The 14,885-nt window shown below is 38.6% G+C and overlaps 1 protein-coding gene across 2 annotated transcripts in view; it reads right to left on the bottom strand.

Annotated features, from left to right (window-relative positions):
• Positions 1 to 14,885, bottom strand: part of LOC148408877 (roundabout homolog 1-like) — a 96,106-nt gene that overhangs the window by 21,236 nt on the left and 59,985 nt on the right. For both annotated transcript variants that reach the window (XM_088440942.1, XM_088440943.1), the window contains one exon: positions 3,526 to 3,683. In XM_088440942.1, the coding sequence (XP_088297068.1) occupies positions 3,526 to 3,683 (158 nt within the window). The remainder of the gene's footprint in view (positions 1 to 3,525; positions 3,684 to 14,885) is intronic.

The raw sequence follows: 14,885 nt of genomic DNA, 5'->3' as shown, positions 1-14,885 counted from the left end.
GCCTGTGGCTTTTATAAAAAAATGGTGATTTTATTCAAGGACAGGCTCTTCTGTTTGTACTTAGTAGAGGTCAAGAAGTCAAAGGTCAAGGCTGCCCTGCTGTGTCGTAGAAGACATGGAAGCCGGGCTATTCAGCAGCAGCATGCTGAATAGCACCTAATGGCCACTCAACAGCATATAGAAAGAATCCCTCATTAAATTGATGCTGCAGGGATGTATTCAACATATAAGAGAAAGAGCTCCTCACCCGCAACTCAACAAAATTATCTGCCAGTGATGCTCTTCTAATAAGCATGGGACCAGAGTGTTTTTCAACCTTTTTACAACCAAGGCACACCACCAGTCAAAGTTTGTCAAATTTTAAACTCTCACATGTACAATACTTAGGTTTACAATAGGTTTCATTTACTCTTTGGCAAGATAAAGAGTACACTGAAAAGTACTACAGTCGAACCTCTACATAGTGAACTTCAAGGGTCCGAGGAGAGAAGTTCACTATGAAGAGAGATTCACTTTATAGAGGTTTTCCTAAAATGTTCAGAATTCATTGATGAAATATGTGAATAATTTTTTAATAAATATGTAAATAATTTTATATACGTTTTTTTAAAAATAAATATGTAAATAAATGTACATTAAACAACTTAAGTTGTTTAAACACTAAAATCTAATGCGGTAAAACTAATGTAAAAACATTTTACATTGAACAAATATCTTTATTATTATTCAACAATAGTTAATGAATATATGATCATAATAAAACATGATCAGTGCATGTCATCAGCGCGGAGAAAGTAACTGTCAATACGAGGTATTATCTCTTCTCTCTTCTTCAGAATGCCACATATCGCAGCAGGCGAAGCATCGTACTCCTTTGCAATGGCATTCTGCTTCACTCCACTCGCACACTTCCGAATTATGTCGCACTTCTCCTCCAACGACAAAGGCTTTCGCTTCCGACTTATAGATCTAGCATCCATACTTTTCACGGCAGATTCCGACATCTTAGAATTTTCGGAGGGATGACCAGCGGAGAAACGCGTGCGCAGTGGACGGCGGACGAAGTGAAAATGCAAGAGAAAGTCGCGGCGCGCGAGAGCGGCTAGGCAGGGAGGAAATCCCGACAGTGCGCCCAATTTTACAACTTCACAATTTTCGATAAGTTCAGATATTCACAATATAGAGGTAGATGCTGTCAAGGGACTGACTAATAGCATCACTATGAAGAGATTATTCACTATGTGGAGTTTCCCTATGAGGAGGTTTTACATACACGTCAAATATAGCTGTTTTGCAAGGGACCGTAAAGATTCGTTCACTATGAAGAGAGATTCACTTTGTAGAGGTTCACTATATAGAGGTTCGACTGTATTATCTAATTTATCCCAATAAAACAAGTAGGATCACGGATGGATCGATGGTCGACTGCGTTTGTAATTGTATTATTGTATGTTTTGTATGTTTCTCACATACAAATAGAAAATGTGTTTTTCTGTTACTTAATAGCTGGTACAGTACAAGAGAAATACAAGATCCTTGACTACTTTCAAATCATCTTTGCGGCAGTGTTATGATTTTGCAGTCAAAGAAAAGAATGGTAAAAAAATTGGAAGGTAAAAAAAGACAGTATGGCTCTTTTTATATTTACATTCGCATGCTAGATCATGTTTACATTTACATGCTAGATTATTAATGTTCTTGCAGTCTACACATTGGAAACTGAAACATTTATATGAGGGTTTACTTTTATTCAATTTCCTGAGACACCTTGTATCTGATGGGATTTGTGTTTTGTCCATTTCCTACATTCCAGCATTTCAAATGGAATAAACCGCGGTTGATCTTGCACGTCACGCACTACACAACTGGCCTAATTACAACGGGTGAATTATGAGAACAGCTCAGATTTAGTCAATCCTCTCAGTATTTAGAGCATTACCCAAAGATGTTTGCACTCTTGGAATAAGATACTGTGGATGAAAAGATTATTATGCAGGTATTTGTGGGAACTGTGCTGAGTCTACAAAGTTTGAACCCATTTTAAAATTAGCAACACTGCTATGACATCAACGAGCTATCCCTTAAGGGCTGCGAAAACCATCTTCCACTAACTTTTGTGGCGTCTTGTCCCACTGCACTTTAGCAGCTGATTAAAGAGTCAGCTTTTTTCTTTCTCCACTTCCTATTTTAGCTGCAATTTCAGTGGAAAGAAAAGTGGTTTGCTGAGCCCTCATGTGCTACCCCCAAACCTCAACCTTCAGTCCTGTTCTGCATATATAAGGTTTGTTTATAAACACACCCTGCGATATCTTAATGAAGCAGGTTCGGCTTAATGCGTATAGCAAAATTGAACAACAACTTCAATTAAAAACTGTAAATCACAGTTGTGTGTAATATGACATACCTTCTACTAGCACACACTTACCAAGGAAGCACTTTTGATTGACTCCTATTTTCTTTGAAAAGTAAATTGTGTCTTTTAGGTGAACTCTTGTGGCAAAGTCATATTTCCATAGTTAGGAGGACAAAGACAGGCATGCAAAGAGTACAAAGCAAGAGCAGCCTTTGTATTTGTCTCACAGGAGACTCTGCATAATTCTGATCCCTGCCTCTGCTTAAATCACAGCTAGCTGCTCTGTCCATCACAACCCCCGAGAGAGACTCTACCTGTCACTGTGCACTAACTGAACTTTTCAAACATGCAACACATCAACACAAAGATCCTTGCCAACACTTATTAAATATATCATGCAGTCAAGTTTTAGCACACTCCTTCTGGTGCATAGCGTATTACAGTACATGCACCATATTTTGAGGGAATATAAGGCGCACTGGATTATAAGGCGCAGTGAAAAAGTCTATAATCAAAAATGCCCATATATAGGGCACACTAGTCACTCATAAGTATAGGTTATAAGACACATTATTTTCACATTAAGGGAAACTAAAAACTACAGCAAATGTGTCAAATTTGGATCAACTTCAATTCAACATCCATCCATAAGTTTTCACCTGACTCATTCACTGCCAGCCCCAGTACAAATATGGTGCAGTGTGTGTGTGTGTGTGTGTGTTTTTTTAGCACTTGTCATCTGGTGTAACCTGTTGAGCCTGGAAGGGGGTTCCCACCTGCAGTCCCTTCTGAAGGTCTCTCATTTTCCCCAGAAGGGGTTTTTGAGTTTTCCCTTCCTCTTCTGGGTGCTTTTATTTACGACATGCTGTTGTATATTTGTGATGTTCCGAATGATTTTTTTTTTTCACCTGTGAAGGCCTTTGAGACTGTGGTGATTCGGGGCTATACACATAAACTTGACTTGACCACAAATATGTTTTTGCTTTACATACCTATTAATGGCAGTAAATGAGCCTGCCAACAAAAACAAATCAATTTGTCGTCTATAGCAGTCAATTGTACTGAATGAGATAAAAGCCAAAGTTGATTCCTTTGAGAAACCTAAAATATTTTACTGTGCATTATAATCCACAAAAACAGTAGTTACACACATAGATGTTTAAATATCTTACTGTAATCCGTTCCTCTCTGTCATCTAAATTCAACCCATTTTTCCTCCACGAGATGGTGGGTTCAGGATGTCCGCGAGGTGGCTGACACTCCAGCACTGCAGGCTCACCTACTGCAACCATGACGTCGACTGGGTTCTGTCTGAAGTCGTCACGCAAAACTGCAATAAAAACACATTGATAAATACGTGAAAAGTTGAAAGACTTTCTTTTTGCATTGCTTTCCGGTTCACATCTTGCAAGCTAACCTGAGGTATATTCAATATACAATTAATGTATTGCATAGTGAAGTAATTACAGAGCAAACAAAAAAGTATAATGCCAGTTAAGATTAAATCCTCATTTGGGCTATTTCTCTAAAAGTAATTAACAGATAAAAGGATTATAATCTCTGTCTGAAAGGTCCATCGGTTCACAAAGATCAAACATATGGTTTACTGACCATGGCGAAGCAATTGCTACAAAGCAATACCAACTGGTGAGCTGGAGACAGTTCAATTGCTTTCAGTGGTAAACCAAAATTATCACATTTCAACAGCTAAGAGCATGTAGAGAAAAAATGTGCTGCAGCCAGAAGTTGACTCGAAGACAAAAGAAACTTGTGTGTCCAAAGTTATCCGACCAATGAATGTGATTTGCGGTCATCATTGGCAGCTCATTCTCAGGAACAACGTACAACACGTGTCAGAAATCTTACCAAAACACAGTCAGCTAAAAATACAACACTGGATTTAAACGAATGTGCAGAACGGACTTGAACAAAACAGAGTCCTAATGTGAAATGATGAACTTCCTTGACGTGAACCTTGATAGTGATGAGGTGAAGAATTTTTTTTAGTGCAGGCGTCTGTGCTTCAGTGGCTGCTCTAAAGCATGCCCAGGCTTAAATTACATTTGGGGCTTAGAACCTGAACAAGCTAAGGGAGTTGAGCCAACATACCAACATGTAGTCAGCGGAACAGCACTAGAGCTGTGTTAGGGTGAAAGACAGGAAACAATGAGGAAAAGGCATAATCACTCCCAGATGGGAGCAAACACATTCATCCATGGATTTGTTCAAGGCACCGGGCTAGTTCGCCCGAGATGCTTGATGAAGCACCGTCGATATGAGAGAACAAATTGGGATGGCCTCGTAATTGGAACTCCTTTGACCCCTGTATCTTTCAGGGCTAAATTTTGCTGCTGCTACGCTCTGGGCAAGCTTCTGACAGGCTGAGTCGTACAGTTGAATGAGTGCTGATGGGAAACAGCTGTCCGAAACAGCCCCTTTCCCATCCCCGCCAATAGCGTTGTGTCACACGATAAAAGGCATTCCTCATGGGACACAAAAACATGGTTGAGGTTACTTCAGACAGGAAGAAAGTGAGACTAGTGCAATTGTGTGTACTACATTGTGCATCTGTATATGTGCTTGCTGATTGATCGGGTGATACTCTATTCTGCTGCTGATAGAAATCAGGTTGCACATCTGCTTTCACTGTTGTGTCATATTCCCCAGATAGCCTTGACTGAAAATCCTAAAGATGTATTTATTGTTGGCAGTGAATTTAGTATCAGGTAAAGGAACTAGAACTCCATATCTGTTGGAATGGGCTGGATGGATGGGTGGATGGACAGATAGATAGATGGATGGATGGATGGATGGATAGATAGATCTGTCATCCACATAAACTGAATTTTGACACACAAATGAGCATTTTAATATCGTCCATATTCTTATTTACAATAATTACTGTAATAGGACTTATAATAAGAGAAATGAGCAGATTGAACTACTGTCTGAGTCCATCCTTGTTTACACAAAGGAATTTTGCTAAAACAGAGAGGATCATGTAAAGAATAGGTTGTCTAGAGATGATTTAATTAACTCTTTCATGAATGAAAATTATCATCTTTTAAAATAATAACAAATATAAATAATACAATTATCATCAAATACTTTTTTCTTTTTTTTGGGGGGGAGGGTAGCTGACACACTTGACTAATGCTGCCCTAAAATAAGCCAATTGAGCATTGTAGTGATGACTGTGACCATTGGACAGCAATGTTTCCACAAATAATGAAGATGTTATCTACATGCAATCTAAGTAAGGAATGGAAATCCATCTTTCATACGATAGCACCCATATTTCCATAGACATAGCACACAATATTATGTTGGCCTTGAAAGATGAGTGAAGATGTTAACTATACTGGCCCTCCAGGGGTTTCTTTTTCTGAGAACACTTCCCACTGAAAGAGTTAGAAATGGCAAGGTATGCAGCTGAGTGTTCTGGTTATAGAACACGGAAAGGGATTCCATTTGACTCATTTATTAAATGAGGTCTTTTGGCATATACACACAATCATAAACTTGGTGTATTTATGACAAAATGAACTTGAACTGTGTCGCAAGGAGAAGGATAAACAACTGCTTCGAGCAGATTCACCATGCCGCTACATTCACTGACCGCTCACAAACAATCTGAAAAACACTTAACCGGATCAAATATATACCTTACGGATTTCAACACGAGAAAATATGAAGAGTTTATGAAGATGAGATTTATTCTGTTTTGCTATAGTTTTTACATTGTTGGTGGGTCTTATACACGGCAAAATAGAAAATACCAGAATTTGACCCCAAAATTAACGGTGCATCCGATACACAGGTGTGTGTTATTTTTGGGGAATTACGGCATAATAGGGTGAACTGGGTTATGAGGAGCAGGGCTAATAAGTTGCACCAGGTATTACTGCACATTTATGGAAACAAACCAGTTCAGTAAAAAGATCAAGCTTTATTTAATTTCAATTTGACATCCATACGTACAGCCCTTATCCCACTGAGGGGCGAAGGGCGAATGTAGCAGCTCACTTGAGCTCGTTGGGGTTCATTCTGATTCGGTGGAGTTATCTGGACAGTCAGCAGAAGCTCACATATACTTTCGCAAGGAAATTTTGATCATGTTCAAAATTTCTTTCTGGCAACTGCCAGAAGAATGAATCCCTACAATATTAACAAACTTTTTCTGAAATTCATTAACTTTCACCCCTCAGTTGTATAGGATCTTAAGGCACAACAGATTATAATGTGAATTGTTGATTTTTGAGAAATTAAAAGATTTGAAGTCGGCCTTATAGTCCCAAAAATGCGGTACTCAATGTCAATGATAATAATATAATATAATTTGCATCTTGACAAATTCATGTCAAGATGCAAATTATATTATATTATATTATATTATATTATATTATATTATATTATATTATATTATATTATATTATATTATATGTGAGATGCCTAAATTTGCCCGACTGGTTCACTCAACGGTTCACCAACTGAACTTTTCTTCTACTCAAAAGCTGTGCTGATCTAATCTAAAGCAATGTAACACCAGATTTCTTCATTAAAAACAATGAACTACTTTAACACATGCTGTGAATTGGTTGACAAAATGAGGGCATACTGACAAAGATTATGCATATCAACATGGTAAATTATCACTAGTTATAAAACATATGGTATTTCAACACGCTTTGGCAGCAAAAATGATATTTCAATTATGTATTCTACTCCATCACATTTGAGGTTCCATTTGTTACTCTTTATCAGCCTATCGCCACACCTCCCAAAGCCAACGCAGTTTGCCTGTTTAGTTGGAGCTTTGCAACTCTCACTCACTGCATCTGATCCCCTCCAGATGAGAATCTCATGGCCCACTTCAAAGCAATAGCCCTTGGCCCCGCTTCCCTGGATCTGACAGTGTCTGACTTGTTAGTCCTCTGGAGCCTGAGCTTACTGCAGCAGAGCGCCAATAATCCTCTCGGCAGAGTCCAACTGGACCAAAGAGGAACACAATCTACCCCACAGAAGGGGACGGACAGTGTACACATAGCAACCTTATCACCGGACATCCCTGCATGAGGTTGTTAGAGGCAGCTTTTGACACCACAGCCGAAACGTTTCTGCTAATTGCTCTTGAGCTCTGTAGTTAGAGAAAATTCCTTTTAGTTTTCTTGATATTTGATATTCATGATATTTGATATTTCTTGATATATTTCTTGAAATGTACCATTGTACCTCAGAAGAAAAAAAAATATATGGGTTACCAAAAAAGAGGAAAAAAAAAAAAAACATATCCAAATGATTTTTGGCTTGGCTGGTTGAAATGGAGCAAGCTTAAAACAGCTTGAGAAAACGATTTGTCGATACAACATGCACGCAGTCACCCTTGCCACTAGGGGGCTGCTTTGAAAATGGCATTTAGCTGCTTTGCTGACTTCGATCTGTGCTGTCTTGTACTAACTATCGTCCTAGCCTCCTGCGGTATTTTCCTTCTGAACGCTAGCCATAAAATCAGTAAGCTCTCAGTAAGCTCTTTCGCTACACGAAGAGCAGGCAGCGAGGAGCCTTCTTGTTCCTCTGGGACATTTGCCGCTGAGTACACCCAAGATTCCTGGAGCAAGTGGGAAACTGTATGCCTATTGATTTTGTCCGTAGAATATGTGGAAGACATCCATCTTACTGATGATACGCTGCTATTTGAATGTGGGGCCTTCTTTATTTATCCTAAAATTCAGGAGTGGCTTCAATGGAAAAAAAACAAGAAAGCTGTATTTTTTTTTTTTTTACGACAGCGTGGGATAAGTGAGCAACACTCCGATGCATGCAATCACTGAACTCAATTGCAAAATGGATATGAATTTTGAAGTCCCGTGCAAAATGGTAGCAAGATAGGAGAAGTTGTTGATTTGCCTTGAAGACATGATTGCTAATTCAGCTAAATGAACCTTCGCTGAGTCAAATGCTGGAGGACTCAAGGTCGACCGAATTGTTGTCGGCTTGCTCACAAAACATTTGTTATCTGGACCTTTCTCCTATATGAATACTACTACTTGGGACACTAGAGCCATCTCTCCGGTCCATTCTATGTTCTGGAGTAAGATGGTGAAGACCGTTTTAGAGGCAATGAGATGATATGCTTGCAGCTGAAGGTTATTATCTGTTTATTTGGACCGCTTGTTATTGGTAAGACCAATTTCTAGTATATTTTTTTACATACTTGGCCAATGACGAAGATTCCGATTCTGATATGTGAGCTTGCCTTCAGTAAATTATTCCAGAATAGTGAATTGCAGTTATCCAAAGACAATAATTATGGTATTTTGAAGCAATGAATCCTCCAATTTTAAACACACAATTATCACACAATCCCAACAGACAAAATCCTTGAATTTATTCTGGCAATCTATCTGTTGACCTCCTTCTACCCTCATCGCTGCGTTTGAGAACCCCCTACCTGCACCTCAACCAGCTCCTCCCCTTCTCTGCTGCCTCGTTCCTGCGGCAAAGCTGTCTGGAGGGACGGAAAGCTGCAGGAGAAACAGCTGCTCCACATACAATTCAATATGTGCAGTACATGTACACTGTAGGTGGCCAGACAGGCTGTAGGCAGACATGTAGTCTCTTTCACACACACACGAGGCCGATGGGAAGTGTAGCTCCTTTGCAAGCATAAACCAAAGCAAATAACAGATTATCAGCAGCAACCAAGCAAATCCAATAAAGAGCAAAGATCCCACACATACAAATGAGGATACAGCAGCCGTGCAGTCTCATAACGATGGCACATGAGATTTGTAAAATACACACAGCCTTCCTGAAGACACACATAGCCTACAACTTAGAAAGGAAACGCAGTTCTTTCCTGGCCTCCCTAAGCTCCTCTATTTGAATATCATTTTACAATGAAATGATACCATATTAAAAAAAAAAAGACTCCTGAGGCAAACCACAGTTTTTGCACAGATAACCATAAATATTTCAAACATTTGGCAAGCCAATTAATTCAATGTATGAAAAAGCTTTGCTATGTTAGGGAGCTGTGTCCTTTTCTCACTTTATATATATATATATATATATATATATATATATATATATATATATATATATATATATATATATATATATATATATATATATATATATATATATAATACTATTTATTTGCCAAGGGGATTGTTTTCTTCATGGTGGTTGTGTTTGAATGCATGTGCCTCATTCAATATTGGACAGGTTAGGTTTGGTCGATCCATCCAAGTCTCCATCCTGATTTCATTCAAATCACACTAACCACCGTGTAATTATCATTTTAACCCTTGAGGCAACTAAGTATTTGGTGAAAGTTTGAACTCTTAAGCACCAGATATAACCCTACCCCTATATATATTAGAAAAATTAGTTTACGGGTTGCTGAACTATAGAGACATAACTCTAAGCCTGTGTGTGTGCAGTGTGTGTTTGTGCATGGCTCCCACTACCCCTCATGTGGTTGTCCATAACAACAAATCCTCTTTATACTGTATGTGCAAAACATATCACTGGAAAAAAGGCAGACATTAATAAGCAGCTAACAGGATTGTGGAGCAGAAGTTAAAATAATCCTATCCTTCTGCAAAAACAGGTGAGCGTGAGAGGCTGAGAATGTGGAAAGGGCAGATGCAGCCAGACTAAGATATGAAGAAGATTAAGAGAATTAGTGAGGTGGCAGAAAAACTGGGTGAAACAGAGGTTGAAAAGCTCCCATATAGCGAAGAAAGTAGTCAATCCCACAAATAAAACTGGACATGTTGACCATCCTGACATTGCTCATTAAATAAAATAGCAAAGGAACTTTTAAACTTCTAAACTGCTGCAATCCTATGCAATATGCTAGGCAGAGATGAAACTGATTGAATATTGAATACACATCTTTATGAAACTGTCACAACTTCATTTATATTTGTGTAGCACATATTTGTCATACACAATAAAAAAATGTTGGCCTCCAGTGTCCTGTATAAGGTAACCATAATACCATATTTTTTGCCTTATAAAGCATAATTTATTACATAATACACCAAATTCATCATTTGACTGAGGCGAGGTTCACACTACAGGGCTAATGTTCAATTCCGTTTTTTTTGTGTATCCGTTCACATTTCCAAAGAAATACGACCTGTATGTTACCTGGATTCGAACTCTAAACAGCCCAACAGACTTGCAAGTGCATTGAGGACATCGTGATAGCAAACACAGCATGTTTGTTTAACATGTGCCTGGCCATGTTGAAAATTCTACCGTAGCCGTGCCGGAATGTTTTCAATCTTATAAATTTAAGGAGTGAATTAAAGAGAAGGGGGAGTTTTTTATGTGATGGTACTTTGTGCAGTGCCAGCAACGTCTCTCTTGCTTGCTTCAAGCGAGCAGATCACTTCCTCCAAGCACTCACTGAACAAGAACGGGAGCGGGAAAAAACCTGAGAGACAAAGCACACCTCGCACTCCTGCCATTGGGTTATGTTAGTCTACTGTTATTGTTTTGTTTTTTCAACCTGCTTACACAGAGCAGAATCAGACTGAAATAGAATGTCAAAGCATCAGATACGTATCGGATTTAGTAGCACATACCAAAGTGGCCTGGGTCGGCATTTGAAAAAAATCGGATATGTTCTGTTCTTACTGCCATTAAAACATCAGATACAGGTCAGATAGTGTCAAAAAAATCGGAATTGTGTCTCTTCAGCCTGCAGTGTGAACTTATCTTCAGAGACTCCAGCAATTTTTGACATTGACATATTAGAAGAAGAGCACTGCATTTACCTGTGTGTAAGACAAATCAAAATTGAATGTGCTTTATAATCAGGTTTGCCTTATGGATTAATGTTGACTGGAAGTTTAATGAAGTTTGGTCTATTTGGTGTGAGGGTTTGTTTCTCTTAATGTTCACTGATGTGCTTTATAACGCAAAATAACTCAATTTGATGACTGTCTAAAGAATAAAGACAAAATAAATTTAATGTAGTGAATTCATTTTGGAAATAGCCTTCATACAATAATACCCTCAATGAAAATAATGAATTCAGTGCTGCACACATTTCTAAATATACAATAGCAAGCAGAGACCACCCCCATCCTACCAAAAAAAATGGCGTGTTTATATACTGCCTCATAATAGACACCCAAGAAGGATATCACAGACAATCTGGCCTTGTAGCCCCAATAATGTCTTTTAATTACTGTGTATCAGGCCTGCTCTTCGAATGACATTTTATTGGAGTTATTCTTTAAATCAGGCTCAGTAAATTACTTGTTAGAATTTTAGGCACTGGAATAACGTCTATCAGGAAATACAGAATATACCACAGAGCACAAGAATAATAAGATGGTACAAAAGTAAATCAAGCCTATTGTGAGTGCTGAAGAGAGATAAACGCAGCTGAGATGTAGCTCTTTCTCTGTGCAGTATAAAAACACATACTGTCAACCTTTAACCCTCTCATTAGTGTTATCCTGCCAAAGCAGAGTAAATTGTCATGAATAAATCCACTTGGAAGCCACTGAATGAAAGACTTTCACTTACGCAGTCACATTACCATTTCAATAACCGTGCAATAGTGGAAAATGGTGGGATTGTTTGAGTAATTGGAAACATTAACAAGTAGACAAAGTATGTAACAGGAGTATGCATGTATGCAGATTCAAATTTTTTCACTATGAAAAACTAAATCTGATTTTTCGGCTAGTATATATATATATATATATATATATATATATATATATATTTAAAGGATCCTCCTTGTGAGACATAAAATGGAGAAATGTGGTTGCTTTGTTTGGTAAAACAAAAGATCTAAAGTGCAGACAGCAGTCAGACCTTGAGACAAATGTATTCAGGACTACAACCCTGAAGCAAACCTTTGTTTGAGTAGTGTGACCTCGGTGGATTTGCTGGAAGAAATGTCCTCGGGCTGTATGAAGTTCGAAGAGCACCTCAATCAAACTAATACAAACTGCAGGGCTCTATCATTATTAGGAAAATCTAGCGCAAACCTAATGTGAAAATCACATTTAATTAATATGATTTCAAAATTGTGTGATCGGGATGATGACAAAGAGAGTCTATGGGAAGAACAAGGGGGCAAAACTCAGGAGAGGCACAACAACGAGGGAATGCACCTGCAGGTCAAAAAAAGAGGCGGTGGAGAGGAGGATGATGATGAGTAGGCGGAGGAGGGTGATGTGTTGCAGCATGTAAGTCAGACAAAGACGCACATGCACACAGGAGTGAAACAGACAAAGAAACAAAGACGACAGAAAAACGTATCCCAGAGCAAATTTTTTCCAACATGTAGTATGGTTTTGCTCTTTTCGTTGTGCTATTCAGTGTGATGGGTTTGCCATCGTAAATACGAGCTGCAACTCTTTCAAATCAGAAATTGAAGATCCATGGCTAACTGGCCTGACCTGTATGGAATGTTACATGTTTTTATCCTTATTACCTATTTATCAAAAGTGCAAAATCCAAACTTTACCAATTTTATGATGTAGCTTTGGGTCAGAAATAATGTATTTTCCGCACCCGACGATGCATGGTATTATTTGACAAAGTCTCAATTGTGGGGTCTATTTCTATACTTAAACCAAACATAGGGTGTACTGTATTAAAAGGTGGATGCTCAGACACGAAGGTGACCATGGAAGCGAATGTATGTACGTAATATAGAATGGTTTATCACTCATACTTTATGTAATACATAAAGTTCTCTGAGTGGTTATCGCTCCCATATTATGTACGGTACGTAATATGTAAAGTCCTCTGATTGGTTTATCCCTCCCACATTACGTATTGTACGCAATATGTAATGTTCTCTGATTGGTTTATAGCTGTCAGAGCACACAATAAGGCACACCAGATTTTTTGGTGCATCATTAATTTGAGAAAATCAAAGACTTGTATTTGTGTGTTGTGGTACAGAAAATACGGTCTCATTCACCACAGGGAGGAATTTCTATTTTTGGGTAAGGTAGGTATGAAAAAATCTCATACAGAGTCACTCATGCAAATAAATCACACAGAGAACACATATTCATTGTACATCTACATTGTAATGTACTTAAGTGACCTAGTCTTTCCCTGCTGTCATCAATCTGAGAGACAATTCAAGACCCAGGAGAGAAAAGGGATTCCTCGCAGGTATGTAACAGTCTGAACTGAGACAAAAGAACATCTGGCAAAATATACAGCGAAGAATAAAACATATTTGAGACTGTGCCGCTATATTTCCAATTATATTAAACAAAGAAAACAAGTGACGCTTCACAACATAAAAGGAATTCATCAACCGTGTAAAGTGCTGACAGTGCATGTGCAGATAAGTTAATTTCATGACTGCAAGACAGTTATTGAAGCTTCAATTGAAACCATTCTGTGTTATTTCCTCATCACTGATGGATATGTTAGAAGCATACAAAGTATATGCCAAATAAATGAAGAGTCACCTTAGCATTATAAGGTTATAAAAATGACTTGAGGTACATACATAAGTAGTGATGTCAGAGATACATTTTTGTTTATTTAAACTGTAAGAATTCTGGAATCAAAAATCCAGCAAGGAATTTGAGAAATGTAAATACTTTCCATAAAAAAAAAGAAAAGTTAGTTGTCTTTGGTTCAGCCTTTTAAAACCAGAGAGAGGATACAGGTTGTTTAATTTAGGGAGAGAAATTGCGTATAACGACAAGCTTGTTTGGTTTGGACGACGCTGCGCTAAGGGAGGAATGAATGGGGAGAGAAAAGAACGAGGGGTGAAAGATGAAACTTTAATTATCTCCCTGGGGAAATCTGGTCATCCGCAGGCACGGCGAAAGGTGCGGATAAAAACGGGAACTGATGCCAGCCATTGTGGCCAACAGAAGTAATTAAAACAGCTTACAAAGATCGTTTTATTTATGTATATTACACAGAACATCAAATATATAAAATGGCAGATGGGAGCTCTTTCGAGGTACAACACATGTCTCCTGTGAGATCTTTGGCTCATCAAACATTGAAAGTCGCAGATGGGGGAAGAAGATAGTAACAACAGCTTGAGCAGAGGAGGCAGACCTGGAGCTCAGGCACCACTCGGCCCTATTAATTGGTAAGAAACATGAAGCCTCTGAATAAACACCCAGAACTGGAGAGACCTTGCCTATGTTCTCTCTCTTTACACTCTATCTCCTGAGCTGTTTCGCTAAGTATAACTTAGACACATCTTTCCGTTGCTAGCACGACAAGCCAAACATCATCTCAAGACTACCAAATATGACAACATGCTGTGATCCCTCAACTTTGTACCCAGCACTCTTCACCTCCGCCTTTTTTATATTCGCCTCACTCGCAGGCCCACAGTCCTCTGCTGGTTTCTGCTTCTTCGTTCGCTTCCTAATTATCTCACAGGGCTGTGGAGGTAGACCCCACCATCCCCCACAATGCCGCAGACCCGCAAACGGAGAGACCCTGATGAATAATTTCACGTTTCTCTTGCCTTCTCTTTCCACATGTTCTCAAATTGATTATT

This window comes from Hippichthys cyanospilos, chromosome 18 (genome assembly GCF_059441005.1).
Source record: "Hippichthys cyanospilos isolate Australia breed blue-spotted pipefish chromosome 18, RoL_Hcya_1.0, whole genome shotgun sequence".
Taxonomy (NCBI): domain Eukaryota; kingdom Metazoa; phylum Chordata; class Actinopteri; order Syngnathiformes; family Syngnathidae; genus Hippichthys; species Hippichthys cyanospilos.
This window is presented reverse-complemented; position numbering and strand designations above follow the sequence as displayed.